Source organism: Diceros bicornis, chromosome X (assembly GCF_020826845.1).
Source record: "Diceros bicornis minor isolate mBicDic1 chromosome X, mDicBic1.mat.cur, whole genome shotgun sequence".
Lineage (NCBI taxonomy): Eukaryota > Metazoa > Chordata > Mammalia > Perissodactyla > Rhinocerotidae > Diceros > Diceros bicornis.
Genome location: NC_080781.1, coordinates 85551348 through 85570164, shown reverse-complemented (window position 1 = coordinate 85570164; position 18817 = coordinate 85551348). Strand labels below are relative to the sequence as shown.

General features: G+C 32.1%; 1 protein-coding gene across 1 annotated transcript in view; it reads right to left on the bottom strand.

The window, feature by feature from the left end:
- The window catches only part of LOC131401208 (protocadherin-11 X-linked), an 85879-nt gene that overhangs the window by 20874 nt on the left and 46188 nt on the right, over positions 1-18817 (bottom strand). Inside the window, exon 2 of the mRNA XM_058536298.1 lies at positions 17491-18074. Coding sequence (XP_058392281.1) covers positions 17491-18030 — 540 coding nt within the window. The 5' untranslated portion in view covers positions 18031-18074. The remainder of the gene's footprint in view (positions 1-17490; positions 18075-18817) is intronic.

Below are 18817 nucleotides of genomic sequence, written 5' to 3'. Positions count from 1 at the left end.
TTTTATTTTCCAAAATATAATATCAGTTTCTATATCATATGGAAAGGCCGTTTCTTCTGTGTGTTGCGGCCTCTGAATATCAATTAAATGGATGTCATGATAAAGACGTTGGCAATTTTTTTTTGAGAGAAGTTAAGTTCAATTTGTCCATGGATCACATTCTCTTGGAAATGGTAATCACTGCAAGAATAGCTCAAATCTTTTGCTCTTTAGGGCAAATGGAGTTTCAAATGGGCAGAGATGGCTCATTCTAATCAAGGCCTTGCTAAATAATTGGAAGTCATTAATGCTATTGTGGGTGAACAGCCAAATCTTGTGGATGATACATATATATATATATATTTTGTATTGTTGGTCTCTAAAACATTGTTCACATTTATGAATAAAAGTAACAGATTTCTCAGTGATCTGGTTTTTGAGGGTAGGATGTAGCCCAACCGAGTCAGATGTATATGGTGGTGGGGGGCAGTTGTTGAAGGATGGCATGAGAGGGGCAGCAAACTTGGGTCCTTTTTTTTCCCCTGCACATTTCAAACGAACCAAAAGGCTATTTTTTTTTCCAAACACAGGTGAAGCACTGGGAATCCTAGATATGGCTTTTTACAATCTAGACTTTAACTCAAATGCATATTCTTCTTTGTGGGAGGTAAGACTAGGCAAGGAATGGGGGGCATGGGATAGATGTGACATGCATCTGGGATAAGGGATAATAAAAGAGAGAAAAGTTCAAGGCAGACAATACTAGGTCATGCCCAGAGGAGAGTATCTTGTCTACTGAATCAGAGAAAGCTCCAGATGAGGTCATTTATAGTCAGAGTTATTTTAATAATCCAAAGCCTACCCAGTTGGCACTAACCCTATGGGACATATCTCAAGATGTTAAAAGGGCCTTACCACTGACCCATGTTTTCCTCTTTTAATTTAGGGGGAAAAGGAACTCATCCTCATTTGCCCAAATGTTTTCTGATACTATTTTAGAAGAAAGTACCATGTCCTCTGAGATCATTTGTGTTTCTTTATTATTACCTGTGTTTTCAGCAAGATGGAGAGGTGAAGCCCAAACTTCTCTGGCATTAAGCAATTCACGAGTTCATTTTTTAAAAATCATCAAATAAGGCATCATCATTAGAAAATTCATTATCTTTATTATCAACAATATCATCACCATTGCCATTACCCTCACGATATTCATCATCATTATGATTGTTGTAGTAATTTTTATCTTGTGAAGGCCACTACCTCTCCTGGATAAATATCAGAGTCTTAATCAGTTTCATAGGCCAAGACAGATATCTTTTATGTAAACACAAGGAATCAAGAAAATCAAAATAAATTTTAACATCTATTCACTTTTGAAAGCTAAAATACATAAGCCATTGCTATCTAAATGAATTACTGGCATAGTAAATGACAAAAATATTTTTACCACTGCCTTCTACTAAAAAAAAAAAATCATCTCTTCTTCTTAAAGCAGCTCCCCTAAAGGAAAAAACCCATCAAGGTTCTATAAGCATAACTATGTTTTTATATTTAAGGAGTCTTAACCTACTCAAACTTGCTAGAAGTATTTAATATCAGCAAATACTATGCCCCATGGCACTGATTCTAGGAGTGATTTAAATTATGTCTGGGATCAGTTTGAATTAGAAGAGACAATTATATTTTCAGACTGCTAGTAATTCTTTTTTCTCAGGTGCACTGTATCACACTTTTTAATCAGGGCATCAATACACTATAATATCTAACCACTATCCAGAGAATAGTGATGTTCATAAAAGTTCTCCAAAATTAATTACGGTGATGCCTTGAAAGGCAGAACCAGTATTTTTATGCCACAACGTCTAGCAACTGTGTCAATCGATCAAACAACTGAAACTTCCAGTCTTATTCAATTAATCAGTTCTTTACAAACTCAGCTAGCGACAAGCTTAACCAAATTGATCTCAGTTTTGCTCGTTGAACCATAGACATTTTCAATCATGAATAGCATTTTAGACAAAAATGATTATAGACATATGGTCAAAAATATGTTTTTATGTCCCACAATGCTAAAAGAAAACAATTATAAAATTTAAGCTAAAAACAATTTATCATAAATAAATCCATTAATAAAAAGATTAGCTTAATAAATGCTTCTTTTAACAAGATAGCCACATTAGTGCTATCATATACCAATGCAAACTGTGTTCCATTCATATACTATATCTTCAATTAGTTCTTAATTTGTCTAATTCTAGATGTTAATTTTTATCATTTCTTATCCTTATTAACAATAGCAAATAGTTTTTTTCAAAGTTTCCTATTTTAACACTACTAACAATTCTTATATGACTGTAAAGTCAAATCAGAAAAATAATGATTTTATTAATGAAAAGAATAAACTTTTCTTTGCTAGCTGAGCTCCTTTAAGTTATAACACTTTTACAAGCATGTATACTCATAAATATCAATTTTATTCTTCTAAGTTTTTATTCTAACATTGGAAATTAAGTTGGCAAAGGACACACATATTTGGTTAATATAAATACTCAATTTATGAAGTGGATTCATTGCATAAGTTAAGATTTTGCTAGTGTTAATAATAAATGCATTTTCTTGATATGTAATAAAATAGAATAAATATTGAAATACCTTTGTGTAATTAATGAACTGTTTATCCCATCTGAAATCAGAAGAAGAAAATCATCTCTCAGGCTACTCTGCTCTACCATTTGGCATTGTGTTCCTTTTCTGTTACAAAGATAACAAAGTGACTTCTATATTTAAAATTAATTACCATAATTTTGCAAATTAAAAAAAGCACTCTTACTTCATAAAATCTCTATCAAAAAACTTGTTATATGTGCTAATACTATTCCACCTATGACCCCTAAGATTTAAGAAACTGTTCAAATTGCATTTATTGTTTAAACATTTGTGAAGTATTTTCTCATCTGGAACTGCTCATCATTTGAAAGTTTGGGGAAATGTTCAAAACAACCTGACCTGCCCTTGGAGTTACTAAAAAAAAAAAATTTGCTCTTACCATACTAGGACATGCAAGGATGGGCTAAAGCAGTAATTCTCCACCGAAGAATCCACTTTCCCCACCCTGCCACCCCACACAGGGGATATTTAGCAAACTCTGGAAATATTTTTGGTTGTCACAACTAGGCAGGAGGGTACTATTGGGATCTAGTGGGTAGAGGCCAGGTGTACCAACAAAGTTCTTGCAATGCAGAGGACAGCCCCTGTCCCACCCCATCCCACAAGAAAGAATTATCCAGCTCCAAATGTCAATAGTGCCAAGGTTGAGAAACCCTGGGCCAACACATTGAGAATTAGAATCCTAAAAGAAGAAGACTAAATTGTATCCAAATAAAAAGTTTTACTCTGAAATCAGTATAACTGCAGTTATACTTGTAGGGTCCAGCAAATAACCAGAAAAGATGCCGAGAAATATAAATGGAAAGAAACTAATCACATTTGTGCATTAGAATCATTTGCACAAACATCACTTTTCTAGGGCAGTCAGCTGATTATAACTAAACATGTTTTTGTATAGACCTTATCTTGTGGTTAATTATACTTTTAAAAATGCTGAAATTACCAATAAGTAATACCTAGTTTTATGAAAATATAATGGATTAAACGTTTTTAGGAGAAGAAACTTTTGACTTTGATTATTTGTAGGGTAGGCCAGAATAGCAGCAAACTAATTTCTATTTGTGACCAATGAAAGTACCATTTAAAAGTTCCAAGATTTATACAATAGCTTGAAATTATAGGTGGTAAAATCAATACATATTTAAAATATAATACTTGAATTTAAGAAAATCCAACAAGTGTCTAATGATCAAACCATCTGACTACAGAACTGGAGAAATCTTGATTTCCTCAGCTGACTTTTGGTTATCAACTAAAATTTTAAAATCAAGTTTTGATGCAGGTTCCAAGACACGTTCTCATCCAATAAGAGCTAAAGCTATAGATGACAAAGAAAAACTGAAAATGTGGGAAATGTTATATATACATAGAAGCCATTATTCTATTTATCTGATATGAATAAATGTCAACTATTTATGTTACATTTATGTAAATTTAAATTTAATATTGTCTATTATTTCTTTTTTTTTTTTTTTTTTTTTTTTTTGTGAGGAGATCAGCCCTGTGCTAACATCCGCCAATTCTCCTCTTTTTTTGCTGAGGAAGACGGCCCTGGGCTAACATCTGTGCCCATCTTCCTCCACTTTATATGGGACGCCGCCACAGCATGGCTTACCAAGCAGTGCGTCGGTGCACGCCCGGGATCCGAACCAGCGAACCCCGGGCCGCCGCAGCGGAGCACGCGCACTTAACCGCTTGCGCCACCGGGCCGGCCCCTGTCTATTATTTCTTAAATAAAAATGGTGAATATATTTGATCTGTGACAATATTATATGAAAAACCACAGTGGTCTAAATATCTAGGTTTTACAGATATTTTCATAATATTCTAATGTGATTCTTAAAGTTTTGTGCTTTGCTTAGTGATTTATTAACGTACAGTCAGTAAACATAGGTTTATGACAAAATGTGGGAAATTTTCCATAGCTCACTACATATCTTAATTAATTTGCATCATATTGAGTAATAATGATACTGGAAAAAACAAGATTATGACAGCAGACAACACTATTTGCAATCTACCCAGAAGTTGATCTAGTTCATCCCTTACCTATTATAACAATGTCTTTCCCTTATTCTACTAAAAGAGCTGTCATAAATGTCAAAAGATACAATTCTTGACAGTTAAGGGTTATAAAATAAATGCTTCAAAAGTAAAAAGTTGGTAGAAAGGAATTTTTAGTTTAACTCTCTTTTGAATTGGGACATTTTGGGGCTTTTGTTTCCTTTTTTATGATCTACATTAAATAAAGTGTACCACTTAAGATAAAACATAAGCAAACCTATTTTCAGTCCTTGTGCAGCAACAAGTCAGTTTAAAAGGAGGAAGACAAAAAGATATACAGGGTAAACTGTAATTAAAAAAATGTTATATTTGGAAAGTCACGTGTCTTAATAAGATTTTTAGAATAAAATGTTCTCAAAATTGAGTTCCAAACTATAATGTCCACAAAACATTCTATAGCATTAATAAGTCACTGTGATTAAAACATGATAGCTGGGCAATGTGGTAAAAATAAGAAAATTATTTTTTACTCTTGACTAAAAATTAATGTAAAAGTCTTATATGTCAAAGCCAGTGTAATGCTTATATTTCCCCTCTAGAAGTCAAAGCAGAAGTTGAAATTGCAGGTATCTACAGACTCTGTATGTTATCACAGCCTCAGTAAGAAGCCAATAGTTTGAAGAGAAATGGTTTAAGGAAATGTATACAATTACCAAAAAATCTTCAAAGGGAATGTAGCTGCACCAAAATAAATTGTTGAAAGATGAATCTCTTTATTAATGATGTCCATTACATTGAGGTTTGTGATACCTACAAAGTCCAACTTGAAATTCCCTTTAAAAATTCCTACTATTCTAAATAAACACACCAATTTGCTTTGACCTATCCTCTTAGAAGAGGGAAGATGCTGCTCCTTGTAAAATACTCTATACGTAATGGAAACCAAGAACAAGAGTGCTACCACGCTGATCTGAACTAAAGAGGAGAGCTTGCTAAAAACACAAAAAAACATCTAATGGAGATGTGAGTTTATCCAAACCCATGAATAATTCTAGATTTAAAAAATGCTTTCTGATAGTCTTGATCTACATTTGCTGAAGTAGAAAATTTCTAGGAAGTAGTTTTAAAGTATTCTGAAGAAAAATGTGATGGGAAAGGATATGATTCACTCTAATTTGATTATTAACTACAGCATAACAAAGTATTGACTATGGGTTTGAAAGATTAGTTATATAGAATTATGCTAAATTACTTTCATGCACATAATAGCATTCACAAAGAAGCCTGAATATTAAAGTGGTGCTCAGGTGATAGACTTTGAAGTTATGTTTTGATTATCAAACTGTAATTTAATGAAATCACAATTTCTCAAAAATTTGACAACACTGGGATATATATTTTTGAAATATAATAAAACCCTATCAATGAGAGTAGACTGGTAAACATTTAGTAAATACCAATTTTAACTTCTGAGAAAGACGCTTTTCTCTGATCTAAATCATTTGTGATTTGGCAAACTGCCAACAGATGGAAGCACAACACTTAATTAATGTAAAGTTAAAGAACCTAATAATAAGCAATTTCCATTTTACGACATCATTACTCTAAAATCAAATGTATACTATTAAACCACTGGATTATTAAACCAACTGAACTCTATACCACATTTTGTATTTCACTTGATTTTTATCACCAGAATTATTTAGGTTTGTAGCAATTGCTATTAACTCAATTAACTATATACTTAAATCTAATTCAACTATTTTTATTAGGGACTATGCTAAAATATTCAAGTTATCTCTAAGAATTAAAGGCAAGTTTCAAAATAAACATACTTGTAATGTGTTTACTGATTCATTGAATCACTTCACTTTTCATGAATAATGTCATATAAAAGATCAGTAATCCTGATATACACAATCGACTTTTAAAGTAGAATTCTGCATCATATCTGGTTCAACGAGTCAATCCACATAGAACATTTTTGGGGGAAAAATTTAAATTTATCTTTAAGAAAATAATTAGCTCTACTAGAATAGGATATGGACACTTAAGTCACCATTCAGATATCTTCTGATGGTGGCTTAAGTGCCCATATTTATATATTTTAAAATATATTTTATATATTATATACATTTTATATATTTTTAAATATATATATAGTCACCAAAACCCTTAATGAAAAATCCAAGCAAGTCCACGTAAAAAAACAAAACATACGATGCAAAAACAATTAAATGATTATTGGTGACATTTTTTAATGTTGGTGAATGGAGAAACAACAACAGAGTGCAAATTTGATATTGAATCAATGGTATCAATTATTCTCAAACCAGTATAATAAGGGAAAATATAAACTATTCTGTTAAAAGGATTTATGAAAAATACCTCCATGCAGATAAAAAGTCACTATTCTCCTACGGAAACCATTCAAGGCTCTTGATCTACAAGCTAATTCTTATTTTGGAAAGACGTGCAAAAGGTTCTTTAGTTCACCCTCTCTTTAGGCTATACTCAAATGGCCTTCAGATAAATAGCTATTTAGGGAAAACTGTGTAGAAAAGGAGAAACTGGGTAACACATTTAGCTTCTTTAAACCTTAATTGTTTAGAACCTTGGCCAGAAGTCTAATCTCCCCTACTTTTGCGAGTTAGTTGGTGACAGCAAAGGACAGATAGTCTTCATATATTTGAATAATGATGAAGGAAATCTTATGTCCAAAATAAAAGAATTTTTAATGAAATTACACCTGCTTTCCGTGCCGTTCTCTTGCCTATTTAGCTTTAGTGCATACTACATGAGATGAACAATGCCAGCTCAAAAAAGGATTCACTCTACATAAATTTGATGACAGCATGTCTGTTGCCACATAATTCTTTACAAGCTAATTTTTTGCCACTTGAGCTAACTCAGCCTGAGAGTCACTTAGCTAAAATAAATGGAAAGTGCAGTTTGAGTTTGTGCAAGTAATAGTTGGCTTCATTGATGTTATGCAGGAAGTGGCAGCTCTCTGGCTCAAGGTAGTCCAGACCTTCAGGAAGAAGATGGAACGTAAAATGGCAAAGAAAGAACTACTTTAGATATTTAGGGTTTTAAATATTGTGACTATATTCTGTTAGTCCCTGTTTAATTATTAAAAAGGGGCCCCTTTCACTTTCAAAATTGTCTTTATTTGGAGGGTAAATTATATGATCACTCTCATTTTATACAATGCAAAGAGATAAAAGAAAACCAGAGGAGGATAAAATAGAGGTGAAAAAATAGACACAAAGATATATACAAGGCAAACAAAGATAATTCTTTCTTTAATTTACAAATGGAATCTGAATTCTACAGGTCAAGTCATTTGTCCACTCTCCCTGTGGAAATCATTAAAGAAAGCAACACTTAAAATAACTACAAATATTGCTTAAGCAATCATCAAAATAAGCAGCTATCTTTTAAAGCAACTACTGGTAACTGCAACGGGAGAGCAAATCCAGTTATTTGTGTAACAGAAATTGCTAAACGTGTGAAAGCACAGACTTATGCAGTCAGTTATTTGTGAGGAAGAAAACAACAAAAAAAGTCTTTCAATATCACACTAACAAAACGCAAACGCTGTTGTCAGTAAAAAGAACTGCTGATAACTCATTGTGGCAATGCACTGCAAATACGAGTGAATCAACTGTCACTAACTTATTGAAGCAATCACAAGTTTGAGAAAGCTTCACAGCTGCAGCAGATGAAACGATTGTCAATAAACTGTGTAGCAAAGCATGGAGATACTTTGGAATAACTCTTGAGGTTATATAAAACAATAGTTTATGTTTACTTACAAACTGTATCTAATCTAATTAAGACATTATGCCTTAAGGCGGAAAAAAAAGAAAACAAAAATAATTGCTTTACCAAATTCCACAGTTGTCTGGTAATATCAGGAAGTTATTTGGTAAAATGCTATTTTTACATTCATCAATACCCAAATAAGGCCAGTCACTATTTTGTGGGGTATGTAGATCATCATCTCAGACAGGAGTCAATTTTTTGCCTCAAACTTTTAACAGTCTATATTATAGAAGACCAGACATAGTTAAAATGAGATTACTATTCACAAAACATTCACAAAACAAGTGGAGAAAAATTTTAAATTACTTAAATTTTCCACAGTATAATTATATTGGTGTAGACAAATATAGCTCAAGAAGTCGTGTCTATTAGATACACTATAAAAAATTCAGATTTCTGAGAGAGTAAAACTTCAATTTTATTAATCTGGTTATTTTGCACGTAAACTGGTTTTCTATGTGACATCTCCAGCTTTATAAAAATCCTTTCATAATACCAGTTAGGTATTTGATCTTAAGCATCCTTTGAAGGACTAAAGCAAAACTCCAGGCACCTAAATATGCCTGAAAACTCATGGTGGAATTTTTGGAGAAAATAGATTTCAGAGAAATGTCTAGAATCCTAAAAGCTACAGATGGATAAACTAGTTTAGCCTATATAGAAGCCAGCCAACAATGCTCCAAGTACCATATATATCATCCCCAATGAAGAAATTTTCACTTTTCCAGTGCCATGAGTACTACTATTTAAAGATGCATTCCCTTTCAATACAATGGTTTTCAAAGGCTTAAAAATGATGCAGTGGTCATCACTACTTCTTCAACTTACAGAGTTCTAGACTGGGTTTGGAATCTAGGATAATGATGTTATCTGAGAGGGTGATACAGCGTTGAAGGAAATGGTATAGCTACCTGTTGCTGATCCTTTAGGAATCACTTTCCTCACAGTAAAATTAAACGGTTTAAGTGCCTCCTGAACATGCAAAATCTGTTAAATACTTAAGTCCTCAGAAAAAAAGTAGTGTCACTCCTAAATGAAGTACAGAATATAATACTCAACAGCAGAATCTTATACTCTTTTTGTGTATTCAGCCAATGTAAGTAGCCTTCATTTTATATTTATTTATTGAAGGCAATTGAATATCTGGGAGTTAATTGAATATTCATTAGTTTGTAACTGAACATGATTATGTTTTCCAGCTTTTTGATAGCTATATGCATTTTCATATTCATCTATATAATCATTCAGTGACTTAAATAAAGCACTATGTTCAACTAAAAGTAATCTATAAAGTTTTACACTTCTTAATTTATTTATAATCCATTAAATCGTTTTTTTTTTAATTTATGCATCCTTGGATTGTTTAGAGCATCACTTTGTTCTTCTATTAACCATTTACTTTATTATTTCCATTGCCAACAGCAAAGCTATCCTTGTCCCTTGCCAATCTATTTTAAATGGGTGCTTCTAAGTAAACTCTTGCCCTCAGAGAATACCTTGGCCCCTTCATAAACCAGGAAACCATACTAGCATCGATGAAAGGCTAGTTCTAGCAAATCTCCTTCTTGAAAAATGATATTTAAAATCTATCTAATTTAGAATGATTAAAAATTCAAATTTGTCATTACACATCTCTCCTAGAGAATGCACTGCAAAAAGACAATCGTGATTGACTTACAAGAAAAGAAACATGAAAATAGAAAAAATTTTCAGTGTGAAAAAAGAAAAGACAAAAAAGGAAATTTTATTTTTTATAATGGCATATGAATGAGATGTAAATAAATCAATTCCAGATGGTAGAAGCTGTATATGAGAAAGTATTCACATTAGCAGTTATCATAGTCATATGGGAGGCCAGGAGGAGGCAAAGACAAATGAAGAGAAGGAGATATTTGATTCAAGAGAGAAACTAAAGAAGGTAAATGGAAGTTTGTTTGTTTTAGATTGAACTAGGTCCAGAATAAATGCGGAGCCAGTGGCATTGATTAAGAAAGAGAATAATGCTATCATATTTTTCTTTGTATATATATATAAAATATGTATGAAAAATAAGTTTAGGTTGTAAAATAAGCTTTTTAAAGAGTATAAAGCATAATTTTAGAACAAATGGGGAAAGCTATAATTAAACTATAGAGCAAAACCAATAGCTATTGTCTATAGAACATTTTTCTTCAAGGCAGTCAGCAAATTTTATATATTTTTCTTATTTTATTAATTTTTATAATATCCTTGCCTGTTAGATAAAGATAAATTTAACTTTTTCCAGCATATAGGAGAGGAATTGGAGTAACAGATACTAAGTTTGAGAATTAAGATAATAGAAAGACACATGTAACTACCACCACCAGCACAGGAATTACGGGTTTCATCAAAAAAGTTTTATTTCCAGTCTCAAAACTGTTTTGCAGATAAATGTTGGCAAAAAGTATCACTGCCATAATTGCGAATCTAGTAAAAAATAAAATATCATAAATTAATGAAGATGCTGGGTGAAAATCTACTAAAAGTAGATTTGGAAATTTTAACTTTCCTGAAACGGTGAATATTCCATGTTCTTAATGGCATAATGACCATTTTAAGATAAAATGTTATTTTAATATAATAAATATGTTTTCCTCCTTACTATCATCAGTGTAATAATATACTCCCTATAATGCCTGTTATTAAGCTCTTTGGGGACAGTGACTATTTTTCAAACATATTTTTATCCCTCAAGACTTTGTACATTGGGCACTCATTAAGTATATGCTAAATTTAGACGATTGGAATTAGACTAAGATATTAGTTAGCAGTCAATTACTTTTAAAACTAAGACAATATTTAGTAGAACAGCTTTCTATTTAGAATTTTACTTCATTCTACTGGAGAAGCTTAAAATAATGGATTTCTATATTCAAAATAAGCAAAACGATGAGAGATGTTCATGAGAATATCCTCCATAAAATAAAATTACTCACTAAATGAGATCTCAAGAACAAATGTAAATTAGGTTAAATAACCCAAAACTTCATTTTATAATATTCAACTTTTAAAATTGCTTGTTTTGCTTAATGAAACAAAGTTTAAAATTACTATTTTCAAAAGGTTTTTAATTTGTATTTCCTGTTGTATCACTTTGTATTATGTACATTTCTTGGTTTACCTGCAAGTATAGAGATGTCTACATGTAGCAATTAAAATATAATACCATTAAACATTCTTTCAATGTATTAAAAAAAAGCAATTAGTTTTTTACGACTGGTAATCTAGAATTATCTCTTGCATTTCACGCAAATGGGAAATATATGGACAGCTACAGTTTTATTGTTTGAGTTGCGAAAAGACACATATTTGTGTGTGCATGCATGTGGATATTCTATTTTGATGCACTGAGCTCTCTAGTAATGAATATTTAACATTTTATAGATAAAACGCATTATTACATACTTGTAGAATAATATTGGTGGAGATATAATAATTTCTGAAGGCAAAAGACAAAGAACATTTCAAAAATAGTTAAGAAAATTAAGTGCTGTTTTATAATTTTATAATTTATAATTAAATTGAACTTAATACTTTCCTTCCTCTGGTAACTTCTACCTGCATTCAGAAACTAAAAGACATTTCAACAAGGATATACTAAAATTTAATTTTTGGTCAAAGCGTTTTTATTTGATCAATTATGCTATTGAATTATTTAATTATTCACACTTTTTTATTGATTTTAGAAGATGACTGTAAACTGATAAAAGTAAAGGGAGAATATTAATTTCTTTATATTAGATTTTGAAGTGAGAACTATTTTTCATGTACATTTTACATTTTTTGCTAAAGAATAATTTCTTCAAAACCTGGTCCAAATTCACATAAAAGCATAAAACATAAAGCTTGATAAAAGCTCAAAGCTATCTAAACTATTTTATAGATCAAACTAAAACAAAATCAGAAAGTTTCCACCAAAATGACCTTATTGCTTTTATCATCACCTCTGAACAAGAAGTCATCACCTCTGATACAAAAACTTTACCAATCCATACATTTTTTTTGTCTAAGATTGAATGGAAGATCATACTTCAGTTCACTAAAAGGGTGTGTCCACAGCACAAAGTGTTGTTATATAGTCACTATAAAGGGGTATAGAGAAAAAGAATAATTTATGCCAAACGAACTACCCACATTGGGATATTTATTATCTTAGATTATTAGCATTGATGAGAATTATGGAAGTCAAGTAGATCTGTATAACCAAACCTCGTGTTTTTATTAAAGATTTCTATACCAAATAATTTTGTCTTGTATAAAGATATATTTATATTAGGTTTTAAGTCATTCCCTTTGGCAGGCACAAAATTAAGCATCAAATTGTTTTTTATTTAGATACAGTCAAAAACGGAATAACAGATCAGTAAGTCTCCACCTAATAATAATCAACATAAAATTTAGCAGTATTTCTTATAGTTAGTTGTTATTATCAGGTCAAGGGACAGGAGGTGAGTAAACTAATCACATTTGCTCTTCACACAAATTGGAAACACATTTGTTCTTCAGAGTCTCAATTTATAAATGCTAGAATTGAGCTAAAATGTTCTACATAGATGTGTTCCATGTGGGACTATTAATAACAGGTGTATTTAATGAAAGGCATTAGTGGACTATGAATATTAACCAGGGCTCTGATAATAGTAATGAAGTCAAAAGTTACTTAATCCTATTAGTGTCACACTTTCATTTTAATAAGACCTGACAGCATTAATAAAGATCCATTTATGAAGAGAACGAGTTTTATGTTGTCCTTTTTCCCCACTGGAGGTGCACTTTGATAATAACCCCCAGCTTCCAGGGACCTAATAGTCATTAGCATTTGATGTCCTCTCTTTTTCTTTTTAGCACAGATCAAAAATGTTAATCTGCACATCATAGCATTCAAAGAATAAAAAATCAAGTTATCTTAAAGCTGAAAGGCTGAACTTCTAAGTAAAACGTCATTTTATAGTTGAAAAAATGAAGAAATCACTGTATTCAAATTCTTCTGAGCTCCTTAGAGGCAACTATGCTTTCTAAAACAGTTAAACATATTGTTTACTATAGCATATTCTGCCTGTAATGGCATCATTGAATCTTTACTCACTCATCCTGATACTACACATCACTTTGAGCTATGGTTACATAAGATAAAGAAATACTAATTCCTTCAGAGTAATAAAGTTTGCTTGCTCTTCTTCTCCACGGTATATTATTTGATGCTTCATTCTTGGCAATTCAAGATTACTAAATCTAATGGTAGATGAGATTTTCACAATTTGGATTTTCTAATCCAAGATTTCAAAACAAATCTAAGTCTAACTTTAGTTTCATATTTAATAACATTTAATAAAATGGTATATTTATAATATACATAAAATAATGTATGTTTATAATATATACAAAATGGTATATATATGCACACATTCATACATGTATATGTATCTATATATATGTATGTATATGTATATAGATACATATAGTTATAAATCTTTGGCATAGGTAGTCAAAATTAAGGGAAATTATATCAAAATACCACGGGAAATTCTCATTATAGCATGACGTTATTTGAAACATAGGGAAAAGAGATTTCACTTCTGAGTATTTTTTCAAGTGGCAACCAACATCACAAACTTTTGTAGATAAATATTTTTTTCTTTAGAGAGCAATCAAATCTCTTACAAAGTTGAAAATTTATCTTGCCATGGTCACACAGATAAGTTTTATTTTAACATAATTTTCTTTGTACTAAGCAGAATCACTTGGTAATCACTTCATTCTTTCATTCCTCACTTTCTCCTTTTTCTTATTCGTTCTGTTTTTTTTCTTCTTCCTTCTTCTTATATCATGAACTTGCTGTGATCTCCTCCCTCAAAGTTATCCATCTGTCTATGTGTCTGTCAATCACATCTAAGAGTCAGAAGACCTTATTCTGGTTCCCAATTCTATCATTTACTAGTCATATGATCACAAACAAAATAAATTATCACTCTGAAATGCATTTTCCAAATACTTAAAATGTAGAATAATAATGCTTTCCTTGTTTATGCCAAGGCACACCTAATATCACAAAAAATGCATAAATTAAATTAAAATATTTATATATTAAAGTTTTGAAGATAAATATTCTAATTTTGTTTTATGTTACTTTATATTATATACATTTTTGATACATTTAATAAATCTTTTCCACCACTGCCTTTATTTTCAGTTAATTAATATAGAATTGTCAATAGCAAGATCCCTTCATGCGTAAATTGACCTATTTTTCCCTAGAACTTTTCTCTTTATCTCCCCCTTCTCTCTCTTTGTTATCTGAACTTTTCATATAAATTTTATATTTCCTTATTTAGGATAAGCTGTGATTTTGCTAGTCTTGTCTAGTCAATAAAAATTGAAAAAATTAATATTAATTAAATTCTCATCCTATTTTGCAAGACAGAAGGTCTTTTAAAATAAATTATTGTGATTGGCCTACTTACTTTTAAATTGTAACATAAAGTTTATGGATAAATCATAACCTGTTTTTTTCTTTCTTTTTATTTAACCTCCCTATCCCCTCAGCACACATACCACTTTCTTGACAGGACCATTTTGTAAGTCAAAGTGCACTCAGTTAATATCACCCATGTCATGGTCCTCTGCATGCCCGGGGCTATGCTTTGTGTTCCATACTCATTATTGTTAACAAGCAGTCAGGACAGTATTTGTCCAGGGGGCCACACAAATTCCCCAGTACTTTAGGTACATCACACAGTTCACTTTTGGCTTATCGCACATTCTAAAGCAGAAGGAAATTTTAGAGCATGTCTATTTCCAAGGCTCATCTAAGAACCTCTACTGAGCCTTTTTGTCATTTGCTGGCAATCTTTCAAAGAAATTCAAATGAAAACATGTTTTAACAAAGCTAAAATTATGCTAGTAGGTTTCTTTGCTTTATTTGAATTTGTTAAGCAGCTTTCAAGACAAATTAGAAATTTCTTGGAAGTTCATTAAGCTGCCCTGAGGGAGATATGACAAAATTATTCTTTGAGTAAAGCACTGTATTTCAAAACAACACCTTTGTCAGGATGGTTGGGTGGAGAGAGTCTATTACTAATACGTGATTTAAATTTGGTAAGGTCCCATTTTGATTTTACCTGTTAATTTTTATTTCCCAAATAAACTGTCTTTCTTTGTTTAGGCTGTGCTGTCCAATATGGTAGCCTCTAACCACATGTGGCTATTAAAATTAAGTTTAAATAAGATTAAACATTCAGTTCCTTCGTAACATTAACCATATTTCAAGTACTCAAAAGCCACATGTGGCCAGTAGCTACCGTATTAAATATCACAGATTATAGAGCTTCTGTCATTGCAGAAAAATCTATTACAGAAATTTTTGAGATAGTATCCACTCTGCTACACAGCTTACTATTGCAAGTGATGTCTCACATTTCTGTAAAGAGTTAAATGCTTTAAAGCATCTCCAAAAATCTTCTATACAGGCGTATCTGCTCGTATTCTTATTCTTCTCGATTCTGCCCCTGTGACATTTATATCATCATCCTCATACTATGAGTAAAGAAACTAAAGGTTTAGAAAGATTAAGCTTTCTGAAGGAGGTGATGTCTAGTCAGTGGTAAGCACACAATAGTGATCCATATCTTTCTGACTCCTGCCTGTTTTTCTATTTCGCCAGATAAGAAGATACCACTGCAGGGACCTTAACTAAAAATGCTCGTTTATAAATTATCTATCCCTTCTTTTTCTGTTTTTGCTTCTTATACTCACACACAAGTCTGCATTTCACTTGAATTCGCTCGAGAGATCTGTAGCCTTCAATTTCTGAATGCATTTATAAACAAATATAGCTTCACAACATATCGGCATCAGCTGAGCAGTTTTCTACTATTACACGTCCTCCAGGCCAAAATTTTCAGGTGATACACATCAAAATGTCTTATTTATGTGTTCTTTGAATATTTTCTAACATTGGCCATTATGTTAATCATAATCTGGTAGTGAATAGTCAGAAACTGATTATAAAACTTGGAAAATTCCTTTACCATATCTATATTAAATCTGAACATTTGTTCTTTTACATATTGTCCAAGATCATTCAAATGCATTGAAGTATTTCACACACCCCAATCTGAGTTTTATTCTACTCTATATACCATATAGGTAATTGAAAAGAATCGCCCTTTCACTTGATAAACATGGTTCCCCTGCACATATTTTGAAGAACACTAAATATTCCGCCTATTCTTCCCTCTGCCTTTCCCATCCCAAGACCAAAATCAAGCCAAAATAGGTTCTTCAGATTAACCAAAACTTTTTGGCTAAAAAGCTTACTTACCCTTTATAGCAAATGAATGTTCTATGTTTTCAAAGAACAGGAACAAAATGAAAATATTTAACATTAACAGCACATTAGCTAAAATTTAGTCTTATTTTGATGACTCAAGAGAAGCTTAAAGATACTGCCTTGACTTGAAATCATCATGAAAAATATGAGTTATTATTCTATATATGTGTAGAAATTCTAGTAATAAAAATGTTCTATTTACCCCCAAAATGAATTTATTTGGCATCTTTTCAAATGACAAGATGTAGCTTTCTATCTAAAACAATCACTGAGAAAAACTGGTAGTCAGGTTTGTGGATCCATCCTTAATGTTTAGATTTCCTTGTTTAAGTCAAGTTTGCAGCAGTCATGACCAGACAGATTAAAAGTAAAATATTGGGTAGGTCATTGATTTGTAAGTAGCAGGGCTGAGCTCCTGACCCCTAGAATAGATTATTGAGGGAAACACAAACAACCGCTTGGAAATGAACATACATAAAATGAAGATTCATAAACCTCATGCAATTGCAAATTGCATTGATAAAATTTCTCCACTATGCTTTTCTTGAACTTTGAAAAATCGAGGTGATGACTTACCCAAAATTTGAAGTACACTAAGATCCTTTTTTTTTTCTTGTCTTTAAAAAATGAGCTATCTGTAACAAAGTGTTTTTAAAACGCACCTTAATTAGCTGGTAGTTTTGAACTCCGTTTATTCCTATGTCAGGATCAATGGCTGCTGGGAGAGCATATCGGGAGTTTATAGCCGAGTTCTCTGGAATTGATATGTTGATAACCGTTGCTGGGAATAATGGTGCATTATCATTTATGTCTTCTATCAGAAAACGTATCTTAACCAGTCTAAATATTTCATCCGGCAAAACGGCAACCTCCACTTCATAAAAGCATCGAGCCTCCACCAAGATACCGGCACATAATTTCTCACGATCAATGCGAGCTCCAGTAGTGAAGATCTCACCAGTACCCTCTTCTATTCGAATCAGTGGCACATCCCCAGTCTTGTACACTAGCTTGAACTGCATAGGAGATGTTAAGGACTTGTCTGGAATTAGCGACAAGTTGAGGTCTTTCAGCAAGTCGCCTATCAGGACGTTTTCTGGCATTTCTTCTCGGACGGTGTAGTTCTTCTCCTGGGCGCCAGACTGAAACACGACGCATGCTAACAGGACCGCAAATATATACGTCCCGGACAACAAGTCCATACCAGGCACAATTGTGACGGTTCTCTGTATCAACCCACAGAAAACTGTCAAAGAAAAAAGAAAAGAGAAAAGAAAGAGAGGGAAGAAGAAATTATTAAAGCCAACAATTAAATGTATGTTAACTAAATGCTCAGTTTTAAATTAAGATCATTAAATGGAAATATTAGCCCAATCAACCCTGTTAAATAAACCAATGACAGATTTGTTTTGAATCTGATATATGCATTTTTACATTAAGATGAAAGGTAAATTAAATAAGATACCTATAGTATCTTAAGAGACCCAGAGCATTTATAAAATTGTTCACCATTGGGACCGGTAGGGTGGCGCAAACAGTTAAGCATGTGCGCTCCGCTGCTGCAGCCGGGGGTTCGCTGGTTCGGATCCCAGGCACACACCAACACACCGCTTAAGCCATGCTGTGGCGGCGTCCCTTATAAAGTAGAGGAAGATGGGCACGGATGTTAACCCAGGGCCAGTCTTCCTCAGCAAAAAAGAGTAGGATTGGTATCGGATGTTAGCTCAGGGCTGGTCTTCCTCATAAAAAAAAAAAAAAGTGTTCATCATTGATAAAATATATAGAAGATAATACTATAATATACCAAGATAGTTAAAGGTAATAAAAATAATTAAAAACATTTAAGTTAGTAGTTAAGGAAAAGTAAAGGGATATTAGCTACTAATCACAAAAATATAATCATTATTCTTTGTTATAGTATGGCTTTCAAATGCAATTCTTCTATCGGTAATGAGTGTTTTATACAATATTCAGTGTGTTCATTTCTGG